General features: G+C 42.8%; 1 protein-coding gene across 4 annotated transcripts in view; it reads right to left on the bottom strand.

Moving 5' to 3' along the window:
* Positions 1-885: 885 nt before the first annotated feature.
* The window catches only part of gbf1 (golgi brefeldin A resistant guanine nucleotide exchange factor 1), a 75,890-nt gene continuing 56,144 nt past the window's right edge, over positions 886-20,631 (bottom strand). Inside the window, exons 23-40 of one of the 4 annotated variants that reach the window (XM_040177935.2) lie at positions 18,541-18,634; positions 17,837-18,013; positions 17,663-17,727; positions 17,292-17,415; positions 16,823-16,894; positions 15,105-15,199; positions 14,870-15,023; positions 13,994-14,219; positions 12,219-12,379; positions 11,436-11,685; positions 8,069-8,289; positions 7,580-7,730; positions 5,684-5,814; positions 5,453-5,554; positions 4,879-4,992; positions 4,461-4,638; positions 4,155-4,331; positions 886-3,445 (exon numbers count right to left, since the gene is read on the bottom strand). In XM_040177935.2, the coding sequence (XP_040033869.2) occupies positions 3,198-3,445; positions 4,155-4,331; positions 4,461-4,638; positions 4,879-4,992; positions 5,453-5,554; positions 5,684-5,814; positions 7,580-7,730; positions 8,069-8,289; positions 11,436-11,685; positions 12,219-12,379; positions 13,994-14,219; positions 14,870-15,023; positions 15,105-15,199; positions 16,823-16,894; positions 17,292-17,415; positions 17,663-17,727; positions 17,837-18,013; positions 18,541-18,634 (2,740 nt within the window). In that variant the 3' untranslated portion in view covers positions 886-3,197. The remainder of the gene's footprint in view (positions 3,446-4,154; positions 4,332-4,460; positions 4,639-4,878; positions 4,993-5,452; positions 5,555-5,683; positions 5,815-7,579; positions 7,731-8,068; positions 8,290-11,435; positions 11,686-12,218; positions 12,380-13,993; positions 14,220-14,869; positions 15,024-15,104; positions 15,200-16,822; positions 16,895-17,291; positions 17,416-17,662; positions 17,728-17,836; positions 18,014-18,540; positions 18,635-20,631) is intronic. The other 3 variants (XM_078104500.1, XM_040177936.2, XM_078104501.1) reach the window with 3 other exon arrangements.

The following is a 20,631-nucleotide window of genomic DNA, read 5'->3' as shown; positions in this document are numbered from 1 at the left end:
TCCATTACAACAATGAGTTATGCTAACAGTTACACACATGTGATCTCCGTCACGATCATTAATTCTCGTGAATGGCCAAACGATACATCACTATTTAAATATTGCCACCGCAAGGTATTGTGGGACAATTATCTACTTTCCTTTGGTAAAGCATGGCCCAGTGGTTCCTATGCTAAAGAACCTAGTAGCTTCTTTCCTTAGCCTTTACAGCTCTTGGCTGTAAAAGTGGCGGCCACTTCCACACTACTTCTGGGTCATTTCACTAAGAACCTTCCTAGGCAAAAAGGAGCATTCAAATCCAGCCATTCAGTCATCTGAGACCTACATTTTGCAACCCCCCGGCCCCCTCTCCTCCCTTCATGAAGAGAGCGGGCTAAATGCAAACGGACACCACTCGGCTGTCTGACTTTGGGCATCACATCGCTATCCAGACTTCCTGTTGCATGGTCAAACTGGTCTTAATGTGGAGCGGGTACATTTATCAGAGTTTAAGAGAAGGAAATTCAAGAATTTGGCCAAGAGGTGACCTATAAAGAGACTAGAGACTCAATAGTGTTTTGAAAAAGTAAAGCCTTAAAGTTGGCAATAGGATTGGACACCCAAATAACAGCTAGGAATCTTTAAGCTGTGGTACACATGTAGTTTAGTCAATTTTGTTAGAGATTATACCACTCTATTTTGTTAGATTATACCATATTTAATCTATATTAACTCGTTACTTTTTTCAATCTTGTGTGCTTATTTACAAACTATCCAATCCCTGTGCACTGAGGAGTGGATGACATATGACATTCTGCCGTCATCAGTTCACAGCTGCTCCTAGGACCTCATCAGAGGGACATCTTGGGACTCTTAGCGTCTTCAAGAGATAAAAACGACACAAACTTTCTTTACATTATATTTATTACATAGTAAAAACTACAATACCATTAATCATATATATATATATATGCATGTGTATATAAGGTTGTATGTGTAATATATATATATATATATATATACATACACACACACACACACACACACACACACACACACACACATGATCATGTAACTTCCTGTTCATGCAAGACTCAGCAGCTGATAGGCAGTCCTATTCACCAAATAAACACACAGCTTAGAAAACTTGTCCTGTTGGTGGCTCTGTAAGTGTCCCCTAAGCAGCTGCAGTGAAAAGTCCTTTTGACATTTGACACCACAGAGGATCCCAAGGCCCTGGTGAGTGGATACTAAGCTCCCCACATCTACACCTTACTCTACTTGTCATATTTGGCATTAAAAGGGTGAATTAGCATCTATTAGTTTCACAGGGTCCCTGTTATTGTACACAAGGCACAGTCAGCGTGCCAGAACGTCTACGGGAGCAAACGGCAGCGCTCAGTGTGCCAAAACTACACTGAAGACATTGCGGAAATTAGACACTGCGGAAATTAGAGCACTTGAGCATTTTTTGTATTTTTTTTATATATATATGTATATATATAGACAAAACAATACAATCAATAATTTGTAAATAGTGATATATATATCACTATTTAGAAATTATTGATTGTATTGTTTTGTCCATTGGGCTCTATAGCGATATGTGTGTAATCTGACATGAATGTAGATGAATATAACTACTAGACTGAAATCAAAGCAGTTGAAACCAACCAGTATTCAAATCGATGGAGATGGTTGGTTTTCAAAAAAACTATTTCAATGCAATCATTTCAGTAAATATCCATTAATGACAACATCTAAGGCGAAGGGGTTAAGTTCCTGCTATCATCAGCCAAGAAGTGTAATATGATGAGTGTTACAGGCCACAGGGATTTATCATGCTAGGACTGTTAACATGAGCAAATTACTTTGACACTGAACTATCTTTTGGAATGTTGCAGCTGTGACATGTGCGGTAGATGTGAGGGGCATCATGTGCACACAGCCCCTCTTTGTTCAGGGGGATATGAACTCACCAGGGGCCAGGAATCAAAGCTTGTTGTATTATTTGTTATTGGGGAGAAAGAGCTCATGCAAAATAGAGCAGGCCACCGTCTCTGTCACAAAGTGATGGTCAATAAATAAACTTGTTTTCTGTACAGTTTTCAATCAGACACTGATACAACAGATCTGTTAACACCGGCTCTTGGAATCTTATTTCATCAACAATGTGCAGTGCCTTCAATCCTAATAACATACCCACTGTCCCTGCCTGCCATCTCCAGATTCATATGAAGCACAGGTTGAAACCTGGTCTTATGAATTGGGGAGGGGGGTGTCGGTCCTTCTCTCGACTAAACTCCAGTTTTATACACCAGTCATTTATAACACACTTTTCATCATGTCACAGATCCGACAACAGATTATTCTAAATACATTAACTTGTTGGTGATCACATTAGGAATGTTCACACATGATCTGCACACACTGTCTTTAGGAGACACCGAGGCTGGAGCCCGAACAGACCTGTATGACACCATGTGGTGGTTTATATCTGTCAGTTCCTTCTCAATCAATGAACCAGACTGCTGCTCTGGATCTCTGGATGTTCCTTCATCACCATCAAAATACACTCTTCTTTCATATGTGGATTCATGGACAGCCTGACTCATTTTTAGCAGCAGTTCTTTTCGCTGCCTTACATATCTTAGAACTAAACTGTAGTGGGGAAACCAAAACTGAACAGAACTGGCTTCTTTTCTATTGGTCTAAAATATATATGATGCACTGGCTTTAAAAGACTGGAATCAGCCAATAAAATGGACGCCATTTGCACAACATAAATGCTCCAAAGCACCAAAAGTCTCCCCATAAAATAGCAGGGAAGGGACATCAGCCCTCTGACTGGAAGCCTGGTTCTTATTTACAGGTTAGTCAACCATCTTAAATTCAATAAGATTTTTACTTTTAATTTTGTTAGTGTCATTCCATCCTGCATTCTCTGGTACACCTGGTGATATCTGGACATCCAATTTGCACCAAACAATGTCACATGTCTCCTTTGAATGAAAAGTGGTATAATTGAGGTGGCACATCTATTTTGTCTTCAAACATATTACATAAATTAAAGAACCTTGTGACAAGCCTGTGAAGCTGTAGTTGAAGTCAGTGGGATCAAGTAGTTCAAGGGGCACTAGTCTGGACAGAGGTTGGTCTGGGTGTGTGTTTGGGCGTGTATGGGTAGGCGCCCCCCCACACACAGACAAAGGGCTCTTTTACTTCACTTCGTCAGACGGGCTCGTAGATCTGGCACCTGGAAGCAGCGGTACAGGGGACGTGGCCTCAATGAGGGCGGGATTCAGGATGATTGGTAGCGACATGGGTGGGACTCCCACCTGCAAGGGGGATGCAAGGGGCTGCAGGATGAGTGGTGACTGGCTCAATGGTGAAGGAGCCTGGAGAGGGGACGTTGTATATGGCACGGAGGGAATCGAGGGTGGCATCGGAGACGAGCAATCAGATCCTAGAAAACACAAAGGAGAAATCAGAATTGAGCCGAGGAAGTTGTCCAAACCTCAGAAGGTCATGTGGGGCAGTCTCAGGACCTCTTGAGCTTTTGCGCCCACTTCAGGCATATTTGTTTCACAATGTGCGCGTAAAAGCATGGCATGGTATGTATGAACAAGCGACACTGAGGTAAAAGCACAGCTCAGTTGTGAATGTTAGTCTTTCGGGGGGGAAAGAGGATGCGTAAAGTGCGCCTAATTATGTATTCCACGGTACGTGAAGAAACCTCATCAGCAGTGGGAATATCGCAGTCGACACTCAGCTGTATCATAGTATTTCACGCTTTGCTACAGTCATTACATACATTTCACTACCCCTAATGTCCAAATAACACATCAACTTTGTTGTCACTGAATTTTTGTTTTCGCTGTTTTGACTTTGGCTGATCGATGATAGAAAGAGAAGGAGGCCCATTCACTTCCACGTTTAATGCTTGCAATGTACGGTATAGTGGGCAGAGAAAGGCGCTGATTACCTGATGAGTTGCAATTACACAAATACAACGTAAGCTAAAGTATCAGAGTGTGCTTTCTGCGCGTTGCCCATGGCGCTGATAATGCTATATTTACAAATGTACATACATGAGGGCCTCAGGGTTCTATTCCACCAATCAATGGATGGTGTGCGTGTTGAGATGCGACTGTGCTGGAACCCGTCAGTTTTACCGTGCACACCGGCTGGTTTGGGTTCCTGGGGTGAAGCCGGCCGGCTCGGGTGCCGTGTCTCTGCAGGGTTAAATGGGGAGGTTGGCTGAGCAGGGGGCAAAGATCCCTGAGGGGATAAAGGCCGACCTTCTGAGGGGGTCGGCTGCACAGGCTCTGCTGGAGGATTGGGTATTGGCTCTAAAACGAAGATGGTTCACGGGAAACAACAGTGTCAAGTTCCTGGTACCATCACAAACTGCCGAGGTTTTGCATCAAGCTGTTCCATCCCTACACCTCTGGATGTCCGATGAGTAATGTAATGAGTACCTGGTATAACAGTCTGTTTGAAAAGCTCCTCCCGAAGGTGAGGCAGGAAGCACACTATCCGTTCCCAGGTTATCTCCCACAGGTCTGAGTATCCTGTCCTGGAGTCAGCGCTGTGGAAGATTCCTGCCGTGTCCATCACCAGCAGCATGTTCTTCAGGGACTCAGGGATGGCTTCCAACTACACAACCACAAGCAGAGGCAGCAAATCATCAAGCTCCAAGACTTGGTCACTAAGTACTAGATCTGAAACCTTGGTAGACATCCTCCTTCTTCTTCCACATTTGGTGGTCTTTACATTTCTTGATAACTTGAGAAGGTTAGAGGCTCCTGCCGCCCTGTTTACACCCAATGATTACAGAGTTGCCACTGCTAAGAGTTACAGTTCAACACTGGATGTTAGTAGTAGCACTATTCTTACCAACAAGTCACTGGAACCTGCATGCATGTACTTGTCCATGAAATCCAGAATTGTGAGCCAGAGGGCAGCAAAGGTAGGCAGGGACAGCAGAGGAGACAGGTGCTGGAGGAAGACCTGCGCCCATGGAAAACAAGCACACACGATTAGTCAGAGGTGCTGCTCAGCTGTAGGAGGGAAAGTAGTGTCTACATAGCCACCCTACACCTCACATTAGTAGGATTAAAACACTTTGAGGTATGTTCCCCTTTGTTTGAATGACCTGCGCCTGAGGATAACACTTGATCAGTTGAAATGTTTTGTGACCAAACAACTCAGTCTGCAGTTATTTTTCACACATCACATTATTATTATTATCATCATTATCATCATCATCATCATCATCATGGTATAGTTAGTGTTCTCCGTCAACACCAATTCAAACGGGTTATTATATTAGTTATATGTCATTATCACTTGCTAAATTAATATATGATAATCATGTTATTAATCAACCATTTTACTACTAACAAACTGATGTGTACAAAGTAAAGTTCTTGTGTGTGTGGGTGTGTGCTGCAGTGTGTGTTGTTTAAACCTTTGACAGGAGGGTGCAGGCTCTCATTCTGGTCTCCTCCATACCGCCGACATCAGCTGGGCTTATATTGTCAAGCAGCTTAGTCAGGAGGGGGAAAAGCACCTGTAAACGCAGACAGACAGACAGACAGACAGACACACATCAGGATGTACTTCACATATAAGGATTTGGATTATACTATTCAATGCACTAGCACATTTTGATTGATTGATAGTGCTCCTTCTTTCTGACCTTGTTGAAACAGGACTCCCACTCAGTGGCATCCAGTGTCTGCAGATCATGGACCAGCAGCGCCCTCTGGAGGTAGGTGAGGGCCTGCATACGGACCTGACGTCTGGCATCACAGCACAGCCAAGCTATGCCTTGAGTGGGCAACCATACGACAGACATGAGCTGCATGCATGCATCCGCCATCTCTCATCAATCCCTCTGGATCTCCTCACAAGCAGATACAAGCATATTATACCGGTTCCAATGGTATAAGATTTCCGTACGGTACGAATTTCTCGCGTATTGCTTGGAAGGCAGCAAAATTCATTTTTACACGTCATCGAGGAGCGCCTAGCGAATGGAGATACTTGTCTCACGTGGGTTGAGATTGAGTCATGGTTATAACTTTATACCAACAATGAATAACCCACAACAAACACACTTTAACAGGGTAAAACACCACAACACAACAGCTTGTGACACATAAACAATTTTTAACACTAATAAAAAATGACCCCGCCGAACTGCATGCTGGGTACACCTCACAACAAGAAGTAACTCTGGTGGTATATGTAAAACTTAAAACTTTCCTCTTTGATTCTGCCTATAGTTATGGCTGGCTCAGGTTAGCCCAGACCAGCCCTTAGTTTAGCTGCTATGCTTAGACTGCCGGGGGACTTCTTAGGACACACCAAGCTCCTCTCTCACGCTCCTGTTCTACAATAATTCACGTTTGATTAATGCACATGACTAATTCAGCTTCTTTCCGGGAGTGTTTTGTGCTTTCTCCCCTATCAGGTCTCCGTAGATCGTAGTTCCTTCTGGACCCTGGTCGTGACACCTGCCGTGGCCCTGCTGACGCCTGCTGCTGCCATCATCATCATCATTATTATTTTAAATATTAATTATATTACTGTACTCATAAACCAACATTACCCTCTCCTAAAGTCTTTGTGCTCTCCCTCCCCACAGGCTTCTGTGGATGATGGTTCTATCTGATGGTGGTTCTATCTGATGGTGGTTGCCCCTGCAGTGGTCCTGCTGTGCGCCTGGCTTACTACTCACAATTACTTGAATCATTTCTGTCATAGGAATTGAATGTATTATACATTGTTCATTCTGTACACATGGCATCCATTGTAGTCTGTCCATCCCGGGAGTGGGATCCCTCCTCTGACTGTAAAGCCCTCTGAGGCAAATTTGTAATTTGCGATTTTGGGCTATACGAAATAAAATGAATTTAATGAATTTAATTGAAATTGAATTGGTATATGAAAACGCGGAAAAGAGCGATACAGGAGGAACAACAAGAGACCAGAGATGCACCTTGTGCCCAAGAGAGGAGCCGTGTCTGGGTTTTTGGTTTTGGACAATCCGGCCTAAATTACTTAGATCAGAAAACAATATATTTATATAGTATAGGTCTGTCGAGCCTCTGGTGGCAACACTAGAAGCCACACCGAGCTAACACGCAAACAAGCTAACTCGCCGACCAGTTACGAGCAAGTTGGCCAGCGAACAGCTGTTCGGGTAGCCGGCGTCCTTTTTGGGGTCAATGAATTAATGTGAATTAACTCAAAAAAGCTGTAAATGACAACAGACTGAAGTTGATAAAAGTCAAAGTAATTCTTCTGGTGAATTACAAATTACAGAGACTATCCCCTAGACGAGAGTTATGTTGCTAAATACACAAAATACATGCTAAATACATACACAAAAATACAAATCGGAAGAAAAAACGTTCATAACACGTTTTTGCTTAATGTGTGTGTTACTGTGTTTATGATCTGAAATGATTGTATTTGATCTGCAATAAATGACAGCTTCAAAAGTAAAAAGGTCATCAAAAAAACATCACATTTAAAACTGCACTGCAGTACCTTTCAGATATTCCTGCCTATTGTGACTGTGGCCTACCTTGTAGCAGGGGGCACCAGCAGCTGGTCCACAGAGTCTGGGAGTCGGCCTCAATCTTCCTCCCGGCAGCCTCCAGGTGCCGCTGCTCCTCTGCCCAGGAGCTGTAGATGCTAGCAGCCCGAGTGTGCAGGGTGTGCATCAGGTCCAACAGCTGCACACACCAACGACAAAGTTAACCATAACAGCACGTATGGCTCATATATGGTTGTGGAAGCTAAAAAATTGGGATTGGGAATTTTAATACTGTATATTATGGACATTAAATGCTATTGCTGCAGTTGCTTCCAACTAATTAAGTTTGACAGCTGCATGCATCAAAATGTAAAATGATGTTCCAAAAGGCAGCTTTAAAAATTAACAACTATATTTCACTGAGCAGCTGTCTTTCACTTCAGTGCTGCATGGACAATAAATCCATGTGTGGGGGAAAGAGGAGTCTGGGCTCTAATGGGAATATGGTATAAGGGTAGAGAGTGCTGTGGTACTTACGTCCTGACTAACCTGTAATGCCACTGTGTGGTAGCTGGCCGGGACGCCCTCGTCCTCCTCATCGTCGCTGTGGGGACGGGATGGACGCTGATTGGGCGCCCTGCTGCCACCTCGCCTCGTCCCCCCTCCGCCTTCTTTATCCCTTCCCCCCGCCTTCCTTCTCATCCGGGACTTGGAGGAGTCATACTTGTGGCTCTTCTTCTTGTCATGGTTGCGATAACCTGAAGAAGCAAATCATTGAAAGGGAAAACTAGAATTACTGCTTTGGAGTTGTATGCCTCTCAGTACCATACAGTCACGGTACAGTTTGGGTTTGTGAACAATAGCATCAGTTAATTATTTTTACTAGGGCTGTCAACAAAAGCGCTAATCTGGGATTAATGTGGCCAAGATTAATGTAAACAAAATTTTAACGTAGTTAACGTAAATTTGTTTACTTCCGTTGTTGACCACGGAAACGAAACAGCCGCTAGCTTCAGTCAGTTACATCAAGATGGCATTTGTATTGGAAGTAAAACAGAGGCGCAACATACAGCGGAGAACTCTGCAGAGGAATTTCTCCACGTGTCAAACAGAAGGCGGGTGAGTGGCAAACAGAGCATTTAAAGTACTGCGAGGCTACTTCCATCTCAGCATCTAACGTTACCCTGCACGGCACACAGTCTGAGGACCACCACTGTGTCCCTAAAAGACCGTGGTTTGAAAACATTCTGGCTAAATATAGGGAGATTGTTGCCACTTCAAATACAGTGATTAAATTAATTAGAGTTCAGAGCGAAGTTCCACTTTCCACCTGGTGGAATTCTGCCTCCAAGATGATCAAATGTGTGTGGTTCTGTGTTTAAAATAACATTCGCAACTAAACAACAGTGTCTAAAATACATGCTTCCTAAAGTGATTACTCATTACTTTTAAGATTTAGTCTTTAGAAGAAAAACAATTCATTAATAACAACATTGCTACAACAACAGTCATGAATCGCCAATAATCAAGATTAATGAATTTCATATTGTGCGATTAATTAGGTAATTTAATCTTCTGACAACCCTTTGAGGCTATCTGACACTGGTTAATAGGGGTGTAACGATTCATTTTAATTCAGTGACTTGAACCTGAAATCGATTCAGTAACTTCACTGGACAGTGCAGGCAAAGTTTCTTGTAAGGAAATCTGGTTTAAATTAATTATGGATATTATAAACAAGCAAACAGCAATTAATGGCAAATGTATTAACCTTTTATTTGAATCAAGTGCCATTTTCAATGTAAACATTACACAATAATTACACAATGTTTGGATCAATTCACAGAACCCCGGATTTTCAACCACATTGTAGGGTCGCATGTCTTTACAGATAAACTTGGCAATTGTTACTGTGATGTTGAGTTTTGTGCTGGCGAGGCCTGAGGTGTCTGCAGAGCTGGAGTTACCTTCAGCTGCTGCTGCAGCGGTGACGCTGCTAGAGGTGCCTGACTGTCGGCGTTGTTTAATCCCACGGCGCCTTAGTAGATGGCCGGAAAGATTCGTCTCGTTTCTGTGTTTTTTTTATTTGGCTTCGACATATTCTACAAACAGCGACCGACTTATTTAGCAACTCCGTGTTGGCAAAAGCCAAAATGTTTCCACACGCTGGATCGATAAGTTGGTTTGTAAATGTCTCGCTCGCAGTCGTCTCCTCCACGCTGTGTTTTGTTGTTGTTCAGAGTTTCGCGCGGCTGCCGCTGCGTACTGATGACGTCACAGACAGGCAGACTGAATCCAGTAACGTTTAACGTGTCTAGAGTGCTAAAAAACAAACACACACACACACACACACACACACACACACACACACACATCCATACCGTTTTTGTGCTTAAATACAATGTGCAGTTTCCAAGTATCGATACAAATCTATTATGTACCATTTCAATCGATTTGTAATCGATATATGTCGTCCTGAATGCCGATTTGCGGAGCACAGATCGATTCAGTTGGATCGCAGGAATATAAATCGATTAATCGATTCAGTGGATGAATCGTTACACCCCTACTAGTTAACACATGAATCTGTAAATTAATGGGCGTGCGGTGGATGGTGGAAGGTAAATGGTAAATGGACTGTACTTGTATAGCGCTTTTCTAGTCTTCCGACCACTCAAAGAGCTTTAACACTACATGACATCATTCACCCATTCACACCCATTCATACACTGATGAGAGGAGCTACCATACACAGTACTACCTGCCCATCAGTAACTAACATTCACAACCCTCTGATTGGAGGACGACTGTGCTCACCACTCACCTCCAGTCGGGAAAGGAGGGAGAGGGCAAGGGTTAGCTGGTCTATTAGCATTTAGACCTGAAACAGGTCTTTTCGAGCAGAGCTGTTTTAGCCAGGCTGAAAGGGTGCCGTTACCACAAAGAACCATACCAACTGGTGGTAAAAGGGCATAATATGGCTTATTTAATACAAATGTAATTGAAAAATAAACAGGGACTTTACACATTAGGACCAGAGTTCATTATTGGGGGGGGATGACTACCTCAGCAGATAATTAAGTCTTTCTCTCTCTATCCTTTTTGTGTGTGTGTGTTTTAATACACGTTAGTGCATGTGCCTTGTAGTACATGTTAGTGCCTATGAGCGTGTCTTTTAGTACATGTTAGTGCATGTGAGCGTGCCTTTCAGTACATGTTAGTGCCTATGAGCGTGTCTTTTAGTACATGTTAGTGCATGTGAGCGTGCCTTTCAGTACATGTTAGTGCCTATGAGCGTGTCTTTCAGTACATGTACTTCCAGTAATCCGCCTTTTTTTGTACACAGTGTTTATTATTTTAACTATGTTGTTTTTAGCCATGTGTTTGTCATACTATATCGTGTCTGTGCTGTTTGTCACTTGTGTGGACTGTGCTACTGCCTCTTGGCCAGGTCATCCTTGTAAATGAGAATTTGTTCTCAATGAATATTACCTGGTTAAATAAAGGTCAAATAAATAAATGTTAGTGCATGTGAGCATGCCTTTTAGTACATGTTAGTGCATGTGAGAGTGCAAGTTCTTAGTAGTATGGGCTCCCTCTTCTTTTCGAATCAACTTGCGTTGATACAAGGTATCTCTCTTTTCCGGACTGACTTTGGTCAGTGTAAGGATGAGACAACAGAGCCTCTTCCAATCCCTTTCCTGACTGGCCTCAGGATCAAGCATTCCGGCCTCTCCATCTCAAACCATTTTCTAGCTGCTCCAGAGAAGTCAGGCTCCCCCAGTCCTCACTTCCAGCCCAAGCAGCTCACCAAGAAGGAATACTTCTAACCCCTTGAATACAACTTGCGTGTTAAAGAGCACCCACAACTTTTGTGCCACTTTAGATATTTTAGACATCTCACCTCCATTCAGGCTGGCCTCCACAAACACTCGTATGGCTCGGACACACAGCTCAAAGTTGTCAGGGGTGACGTGGGCAGCGTCCCGGACAATAAACGAGAGCGTCTCTACACACTTTATGAGAGACTTGGTATCGTGCTGGCCCAAGTCCTGACCCAATGTCAGACTGTACTGGTTGACCAGTGGGTGATTCAACAGGGCTTTGGAGTTTGCTTGAGTGGTCTTACTCATCTCCACGTCGTCTTTCCCAACCTGGACCAAAGTACAAAATACACACACACATATATATATGCATCAGAGTTTGATTAAAGAACTATACAGATATAATTTCTTCTGAAGGTTAAAGTAGGTAATGAAAACGCCACTGACGATGTGTGAGTGACTGTGTACAATATACACTGTCTTGCTGCTCATCATTCAGGTATTCTGTTTGTTTGTGTGTGTGTGTGTGTGTGTGTGTGTGTGTGTGTGTGTGTGTGTGTGTGTATGTACAGTGCCTTGTTCACCCCCATTTTTAACTATTACAACTGGAATTCAAATAGACTTATTACATACTTGATCAACACAACAGGCATTGTAAATATGCAAACTTTTATGTAAACTTTTCCCCGACTTTCAGATGGACTATTTTGTGTTGGTCCATTATATAAAATCCCAATTAAATACATTTGAGTCTGGGGTTACACCATGACAAAATGTGGAGAAGTGCAAAGGGGGGGGGGGGTCAATACTCATGCAATGCACTGTATGTGGGTATATTTGTGTGTGTGAGTGTGTGTGCTCACCACAAGCCAACCACTGGTTGCTACATCCCCATCTGTTGTGGAGCGGGGGATCCTGGTCTTGCTATGGTGCTCGGTGTAGATCTCTGAGTCAGACGTGTAGCCCCGGTCTAAACTCACTTCACTAACATGATGGGACGGCAGCTCGCTGTCTGACTGGGCTCCTGGAGAGACAAAGCACACCATTATATTCATATTTTCTCAGACACTTAAGACAAGACTAAAATGTGCTTTAATAAATCAAAAATAACTCTCGGGACAATTGCTGAACTGTTTTGAGGGACAACACCAACTAACTGTGAACTCAAAAAGGACATATTTGAATGCAAAGCTTCAGGATTGCATTGACAAACAAGAGAAATGTTAGGGACCACACACTCATTAGAGAATTATTTGCAACCATCACAGTGCTTGTCCAGCAGTTTGTCTTTAGGCATTAAAACCCATTTCCCCCCTTATCATCACCAGAAACAAGAAGGACAGCATCTGGGAACTACATGCATTTACATATTTTATTTACTCGAACTGTTCAACAGTATTTTTTAGGGAACTTTTGTTGGGGTTTTAAGTAGAAGTGAATGTCTAGTCATAGAATTTATAGTACGTGTAATAATGTTTAGTGATAGAATTATAGTTTGTGTGATGTTAGATTAGTTATTACATTAATATGTTAGATGAAGTGAATGCAATTTGAATCAAACACAGTTTATAGTCTTTTAAATCGTATAAACAATCTATACATTAACATTCGACTACAATGTGATGTTAAAACCTGGGGACGGATGCCAATTGCCGTCCTTTATGGATTTCTCCCAATAGTCGATTAATTTGGGGTTTTTTGGGAGTTTTTTCTCCTGTCAGGTAATAAATGAACAACTTAAAGTAAGGCAGCCAACTGGGGCAAATGTCTTGAGAATTGAACCACATGAACTGTCTTAGATCTATGATGAAGTGTGATGAACGGGGATCATTAATGATGGGTTGTTGTAATTAAAGTGTACTAGTTATAAGATGAAGTCTTAAACGATGTATGCTTTGTTAAATTCACTCATTGAGGCATAAAGCCAACTGAATCTACATTGAGTGCATTGGAATGTGAGGGACAGATAGTACAGTGAGGTTTCAGGTTACAGCTGCAGCTTCACACCTCGACGTGGAAGGGACAATGCAGGAGGGGAACCTTTGAAGAAGAAGCCAATGACATTCAAATGCACCAAGGAAGACACACCTCAAGAGTTTTCAAAGGACCAAAGCGGGGAAAGGACTGTTAGAATTTTCCTGCAGCCGCTTTGATAAGTCACTTTAGACTTGCTCAGAGAATTCTCTGTTTCGCGAAATATTCCACTGTTCGCTTTGTATTTCACTTTGTAATTGTAATCCTGATTACGTTGTTTAGTCATTAAATACTTTTTGATTTTTGAATTTAAACAAATTGACTCATTCGTATCCTCGTTTCCGGCCGGGACGAGAACAAAGGAGTGAGGCCTCCCTCGAGAGCTTTCCTGAAACCCTTAACACTTTATATTATATTTCCCACAGTACTAGAAGTGCAATGGTGGGGAGATAGTGAATTCTTCATTTGTTTGCTTGAAAGTAGTAGAATATTAGCTGTACAACGTAAACTTTCCACGTGAAGAACATCTGCAGATATTGAGACACCTGCCCATCAGGACTAGGTAATCATTAAAATGTCAATCAACTGAATGAAGAACGGCATTCTTTGGTGGTTATTTAAATCTAATCAGGTCAACCTGAGGATTTAGAGAGAAATATTGCACCTGTGTCATTGTCATTAGGGGGGGAGGAGAGTTGAAAGGAGGCAGGAGGTTTCACTCCAGCCCCGATGCACTCCAGCAGGGAGAAGAGCGTGAACCAGTCGTTTGTACTGTGGATGTTGGCTGCATTGGTCTTCAGCAACTCATGGAGGCCAAAGGCCACCTGCCGACTGACCCGTGACAATACAGGAGGTTTCATCATTAGCAGGAGGCGGAGGGAAAGGAGAACCTGCGGGTGTACACATGGAGAAAGAAGATCAGGCCTGGAATATATATATATATTTTTTTTTAATTCACAAATATTACAAATACTTTACTAAGTGGAAATGTATTTTGAAAAAACTATATTTATTTATATGTAATATATCCATTGTTCTGACATAATTCTGTATCATTTAGAGAATTTAGGCTTTATATAGTATTGCAATTTCAAACACTTCAAAACAGAGTTTACTTGAAAGCGTGTTATGTGAACTGCTCACACTCATTCATTGGCTAGCTTACTGAACACCATGCTCCATTCTGCTGTTACAATTTCAATTCTTCTGACCAATAATAGACCAGGAGGTGAGCACCAATCAATGCACATGCTTGCTCAAAAAGTAAATAAGAAAAAGGTGATAGAATTCACTGAAGCAGTTGTGAGTCAAAGGCTGAGCAGAGTCAGCATCTCAGCTGCAGACGCTGGCGGATTTTGACTTAATAGAAGCATTCCATTCAAACAATCCCTTAAAGTCCAAGCGTCGGACTTTGGATGTTAACTGACTTTTCAGTCTGACCCCTGTGGCAGTCAGCTGATCTGAGAAGATTATCTCAGCGAGTAACATCACAGTGTGCAGTAGTGTTTTAGTCTAGGCACACGTGTGTGTGTTGCAGTACCTCAGAGCTGATGTCTTCGCGCCGTAGCAGGCGGATTGCCAGCCTAAAGAGTCCCACCACAGCCCTCTCTACCAGGAAGCAGCTCTCATTGGGGTACACACAAAGATGACAGAGATGGTCTCGCACCGTCTGCCACACACAGGACACACGGTCTCTACACACACACACACACACACACACTTAGATAGCACCTCAGAATTCTGGGAAGATATAATTGACAGATTAGTCATCCTACCGGTTCTCCAGAGTAACACGCAGCAACATCTCCAAGCAGAAGGCAGCATCTTCCTCATCATAAGTGTCTTCATCTGGTGTGACTGATATCAAAGCCTAAGAAGGATTTTGATTAGGTTGTCTTTATGATGGAACCATGGGATAAATGCCATTTATTCATACTTTCCTAAACTAACACCAATACAGAGCAAGACAAGAGCTATATGCAGTGCCTTGCATGAGTATTCAACCCCATGGACTTTTCCCCATTTTGTACTGTTACAAACTGGAATTCAAATAGACTTAAATATACTTTGATGCGTGGTACTTTGAAAGTGCAAAATACCTTTTACTGTGACACAAACAATAATGAGAACAAAAAAGTTAACATCTGTTGGATGCTTAAGTATTCACCCCTCCCTGAGTCAATACTTGGTAGAACCCCCTTTCACTGTGATTACAGCTGCATGTCTTTTGGGGTTCGTCTCCACCATCTTTACACATCTTAGAGATGTTCTAGAAATGTTCGTCCACAGCAATTTTCAAATCTTCCCATGGATTCTTAATTGGATTGAGGTGTGTGCTTTGACCGGGCCATTTTAAAACATGAACGTGCCGGTATCTAAACCATTCTATTGTAGCTGGGGCTGTATGTTTACGGTTATTGAACTGCTGGAAGATGAACCTCCGCCCCAGTCTCAAGTTTTCTGCAGACTACATCATGTTTTCTTCAAGGATTTCCTTGGATTTAGCAACCTCCATTTTTCTCTCATTACGACTAGTTCCCCTGTGCCTGCTGCAGAGAAGCATCCCCACAGCATGATGCTACCATCACCATGTTTCGCTGATGGGATGGTGTGCTCAGAGTGATGGGCAGTGTTTGGTTCCCACCACACAGCGTTTTGCAATTAGGCCCATTCACTTCTTCACATGTTCGTCGTGTCTCGCACTTGGCTTGTGGCAAACTCCAAACAGGATTTCTTATGGTTGACTTGTAAAGATTGCATATGTCTGCCTCTCTATAACGGCACTAGTAAGGGAGAACATCTGGTTGTTTATTTTCTTTTACGATTTAAGTACTGTATTGGCAACATTATTGGCGGCCTGAACAAGGACACGGGTACATTTTACTTTAGCGTTGTGCTTTTATCCCTTTAAGTTAAACCGGAGGGGGAATTGTTACTTTCAGTAGCGGCTTTCTTCTTGCCACTCTTCTGTAAAGGCCAGATTTGTGGAGTACACGGCTAATAGTTGTCCTGTGGAAAGATTCTACTCCTCAGCTATGACTCTTTGCAGCTCCTCCAGAGTTCCCATGGGCCTCTTGGTTGCTTCTCTGATTCATCTTCTCCTTGTCTGGCTGGTCGGTTTGGGTGGATGGCCTTCTCTTGGTAGGTTTGCGGTTGGGCCATATTCTTTCAATTTTGTGGATTTTATTTATTATTATTTCTTTTTACTAATTATGTGACTTGTAAATATGACTTGTGAAGGCAATTGGTTGCAGCTGCTGAAGGGAGGTGAATACATATGCACCTTCCAGATTTTTTATGTAAATCATTTTGAAATCCATGTAAACTTCCTCCCAATTTACAGATGATTGACTATTTTGTGTTGCTCCATTACATAAAATCCCAATAAATAAAATTTAAATCTTTGGTTATACCATGACCAAACTTAGAAAACTCCAAGGGGGTGATACAGTAAATGTTGAAAAGAATGATAGAATGAAGAAATAATACTAACCTTCATTAGCTCCTGTAGAGACTCCAGCTGAAGAAATTTACTCTCTGTGATCAGCTTTTCTGGGTCACATTGCTAGTAGGAGACAGAAATTACAGTGATGTTGACATAACCTTATAATTGTGAAACTGTTGTGTGATTGTGAAATCTGAACACGTGATGAACATGAAGTCATGAAACAAAACCACAGAATTATTTTTGAAAAGATTAGAAAAATATACGGTGACGTTTTAATTTACTTGCAGTAGTTATTTTTATTTTGTTTATATATATATGATCTGCCGACCGGGTCTTAAAGATAGCGTGAGAAGCTCAGCCATTCGTGAGGAGCTCAGAGTAGAGCCGCTGCTCCTTTGCGTCGAAAAGGAGCCAGTTGAGGTGGTTTGGGCATCTGGGAAGGACGCCCCCTGGGCGCCTTTACTTTACTGAACATGATTAATCAGAACTTCAGATCGTGTTTACTGAGCAGTACCTTTATGCAGAGGATGGCTGCCTGCTTGGCCTCCTGGTTTTCCGTGGACGGTCCTCTGAGTCCTGACTGCTCGGCTCCACTCAACGTAAACCAGTTAACAAAACTCAACACTGCCGACTCACCGCTGACATGCAACAAAGGACACATCTCAGTTATACTCTTGGCTCTTATGGTCAAGATTTTAAAAAATATATACATTTTATTATTATAGAAAGCTGTTCTATTCTTCAAGGATTTAAATACTATATTATGAAAGAAATAAATGAATATGGCTGGAACGATGACACAAACCAACAGCAGTGAAGCCATATCTGGAGGAACATTCTAGACAACATTTCCCATTAGCTTCTAATGATGAGATGTGCCCATACCGGTTAGAAGGTGTTTCCTCTCTTTGAAGAGATATCTTCCCACTGGGCTCCACAAAATCCTCCACCTGAAGCAACAAGCATAGTATTTGAGCAGTGAACAGTAGATGGCAGCACAACTTGTAGGAAGCACTCTCTGTCTACAAGCCACAGTATGGAGTGTTTTGTAGTCCTTACCTCTACCATGGCTTTGGGCAGGAGCTTGGATCTGAACAGCTGTAGCATGGAGTCCATGATGTTCTTCCAGCCCTCCCTCAGGATGTCGCCGTGCCGATGGGCAAGGTCAAACACAGTTTTGGCTGCTGTCTGTGCTTTGTTATTGCTGCCAAACACTGTAGGAAGGTTTTCCACAGACTTCACAGAGAGGGGAAACACCAACACCCAGTTAACAGACATTCTGACACACACAGGGTCTATATATGTACTAATAATGATTCAGGTACACGAGAGGATTTCGTTTGTCATTTAATTCACTCACTTATTGTAGATGTTAGATATATTTCATTAGATCTTTTTTAATCATACTCTTACTTACTCCAGGAGGAGCCTACACTTGTCACACCATGATATATTTCATGCCATTACAAAGACATATGTATCATGTGTGTGTACGTATTACTGTATACTAGCATTTAAACAGTAGCAGTTACCTTCTACAGCGGAAAGCGTTTTGCTGCACCAACATTGTACCAACTTAATACAAATACAGTAGTAACATGACAATTTAGTATGAGCTTTGTATAAGTATTGAGGATATTTTGCCAACATATATATTTATCTGTTTGTTCCCATGTGAAACATGTTTTGAAAGTTTGATATCCAAGTGATATATTGGTGACACAACATGCTACTGTGGTCCGCTTTCTCTGTGAGGCCCTCACCTCACTGCTCAGAGTGGTGAACTTGCAGAGGGAGATGATCAAATTGTCAAAAACATCACTGAAGCCGTAGTGAGCTGCAATCATGGCACACTTCCTGCAACAACAGAAACACTTATGATAACACCTTACACACAGAATAACAGATTTAGCTGCTTTATATTTCAGTTATACAACTCTGGTCTACTGGTCAATATGGGTACTTTTATACCATCTCACCCAAACTTAACTGCTTGATGCTTACTTCCCTGACCAATCTACAGACTAGAAGAGAACAACAGCTAGATTTCTGTGGATACTTAAGTAAACATGAGACCGAGCATTCCTCACTTTAGAAATAAGAAGCAGTTTTCATCTGATCAGGCTCAGGATGAGCTTGATCCTCAGTACCTACTCCGTAAACACTGCGGTTGGTCGGACAACAGAGAAGACATGGTCATTTGAGGTTCAAAGCATTGCTTAGGGACGGTTGGAAACGCGACATAAGTAGCCAGGGATGAAGTGGCTCTCGTGGTCGCAGCAATACCTAGTCCTTATTCAGTGAGGCTGCGTGACACAAAGACTACTTTTACTACTAGTAGTACTACAACGGCTATTACTAACACTACTTCTAGTATTTCTACTGCTATGAATACTAATAATTACTAGTACTACAACTGCTATTACTACTAGTATTACTATTGCTGTTAATAATAAAACTAGCTATTATTCTTACAAACTATTACTACTACAACCATTAGTAGTACTAAAATTAATACTACTAGTAGTATAGTAATTGTACTACTACTACTATTACTACGCTGCAGCCTGCCCTTGTCCTTGGCTGTTGCTGCAGCGTACCAGATGATGGACTCGATGATGGCCGTGTAGAAGTGCACCATCATCAGTGGCAGGTTGAATTTCTTCAGCTGCCTCAGGAAGAACAACCTCTGCTGAGCCTTCTTGGTGATCGAGCTGATGTTCAGCTCCCAATTGAGGTCTTGGGTGAAGATGGTGTTGAGCTCCAAGTTGTTTTGGCTGCACCACGTCACCAGATGGTCAGACTCCCACCTGTAGGCGGACTCATCCCCACCAGAGATCAGTCCAATAAGGGTGGTGTCATCCGCAAACTTCAGGAGCTTGACGGACTGGTGACTGGAGGTGCAGCTGTACGTGTACAGGGAGAAGAGCAGAGGTGAGAGAACGCAGCCTTGGGGGGAACCGGTGCTGATGGTCCGAGAGGCTGAGACATGTTTCCCCAGCTTCACATGCTGCTTCCTGTCAGACAGGAAGTCAGTGATCCACTTGCAGGTGGAGTCGGGCATGTGCAGCTGAGACAGTTTGTCCTGCAGCAGAGACGGGATGATGGTGTTGAAAGCGGAGCTGAAGTCCACAAACAGGATCCTGGCATCAGTTCTTGGGGAGTCCAGATGCTGGAGGATGAAGTGGAGGGCCATGTTGACTGCATCGTCTACAGACCTGTTGGCTCGGTAAGAGAACTGCGGTGGGTCCAGGAGGGGGTCAGTGAGGGTCTTCAGATGGGACCATTCAAAAGACTTCATGACTACAGAGGTCAGGGCGACGGGCCTGTAGTCATTAAGTCTTGTGATCCTAGGCTTTTTGGGAACAGGGATGATGGTGGAGGCCTTGAAGCAGGCTGGTACGTGGCACGTCTCCAGGGAGGTGTTGAAGATGTCTGATCACCGGAGACAGCTGATCAGCACAATGCTTCAGGGTGTGGGGGAGACGGAGTCCGGACCGGCTGTCGTTGTTATAACTCACCCTGGTGCATGATGGTACACAGCTGTCCTCAAAGAAGCCAATGTAAGAAGTTACAGCCTCTATGAACTCATCCAAACTGTTGGTAGCAGTCCTGAAAACCTAGTCTGTGCAAGCACGCCTGAAGATCCTCCAGCGCCTCACTGGTCAACTTGAATTCCCTCACCACAGGTTTGCAAAACTTTAGTTTCTGCCTGATGGACCATGACGTGGTCAGAGTGTCCCAACGCAGCACGAGGGACGGCGTGATAAGCCCTGCTTACTGTGGTGTAACAATCCAGTGGGCTCTCCTCTCTGGTTGGGCATTTAATAAACTGTTTGTACTTAGGAAGTTCA

This window comes from Gasterosteus aculeatus, chromosome 6, assembly GCF_964276395.1.
Source record: "Gasterosteus aculeatus chromosome 6, fGasAcu3.hap1.1, whole genome shotgun sequence".
Classification (NCBI taxonomy): Eukaryota; Metazoa; Chordata; class Actinopteri; order Perciformes; family Gasterosteidae; genus Gasterosteus; species Gasterosteus aculeatus.
This window is presented reverse-complemented; position numbering and strand designations above follow the sequence as displayed.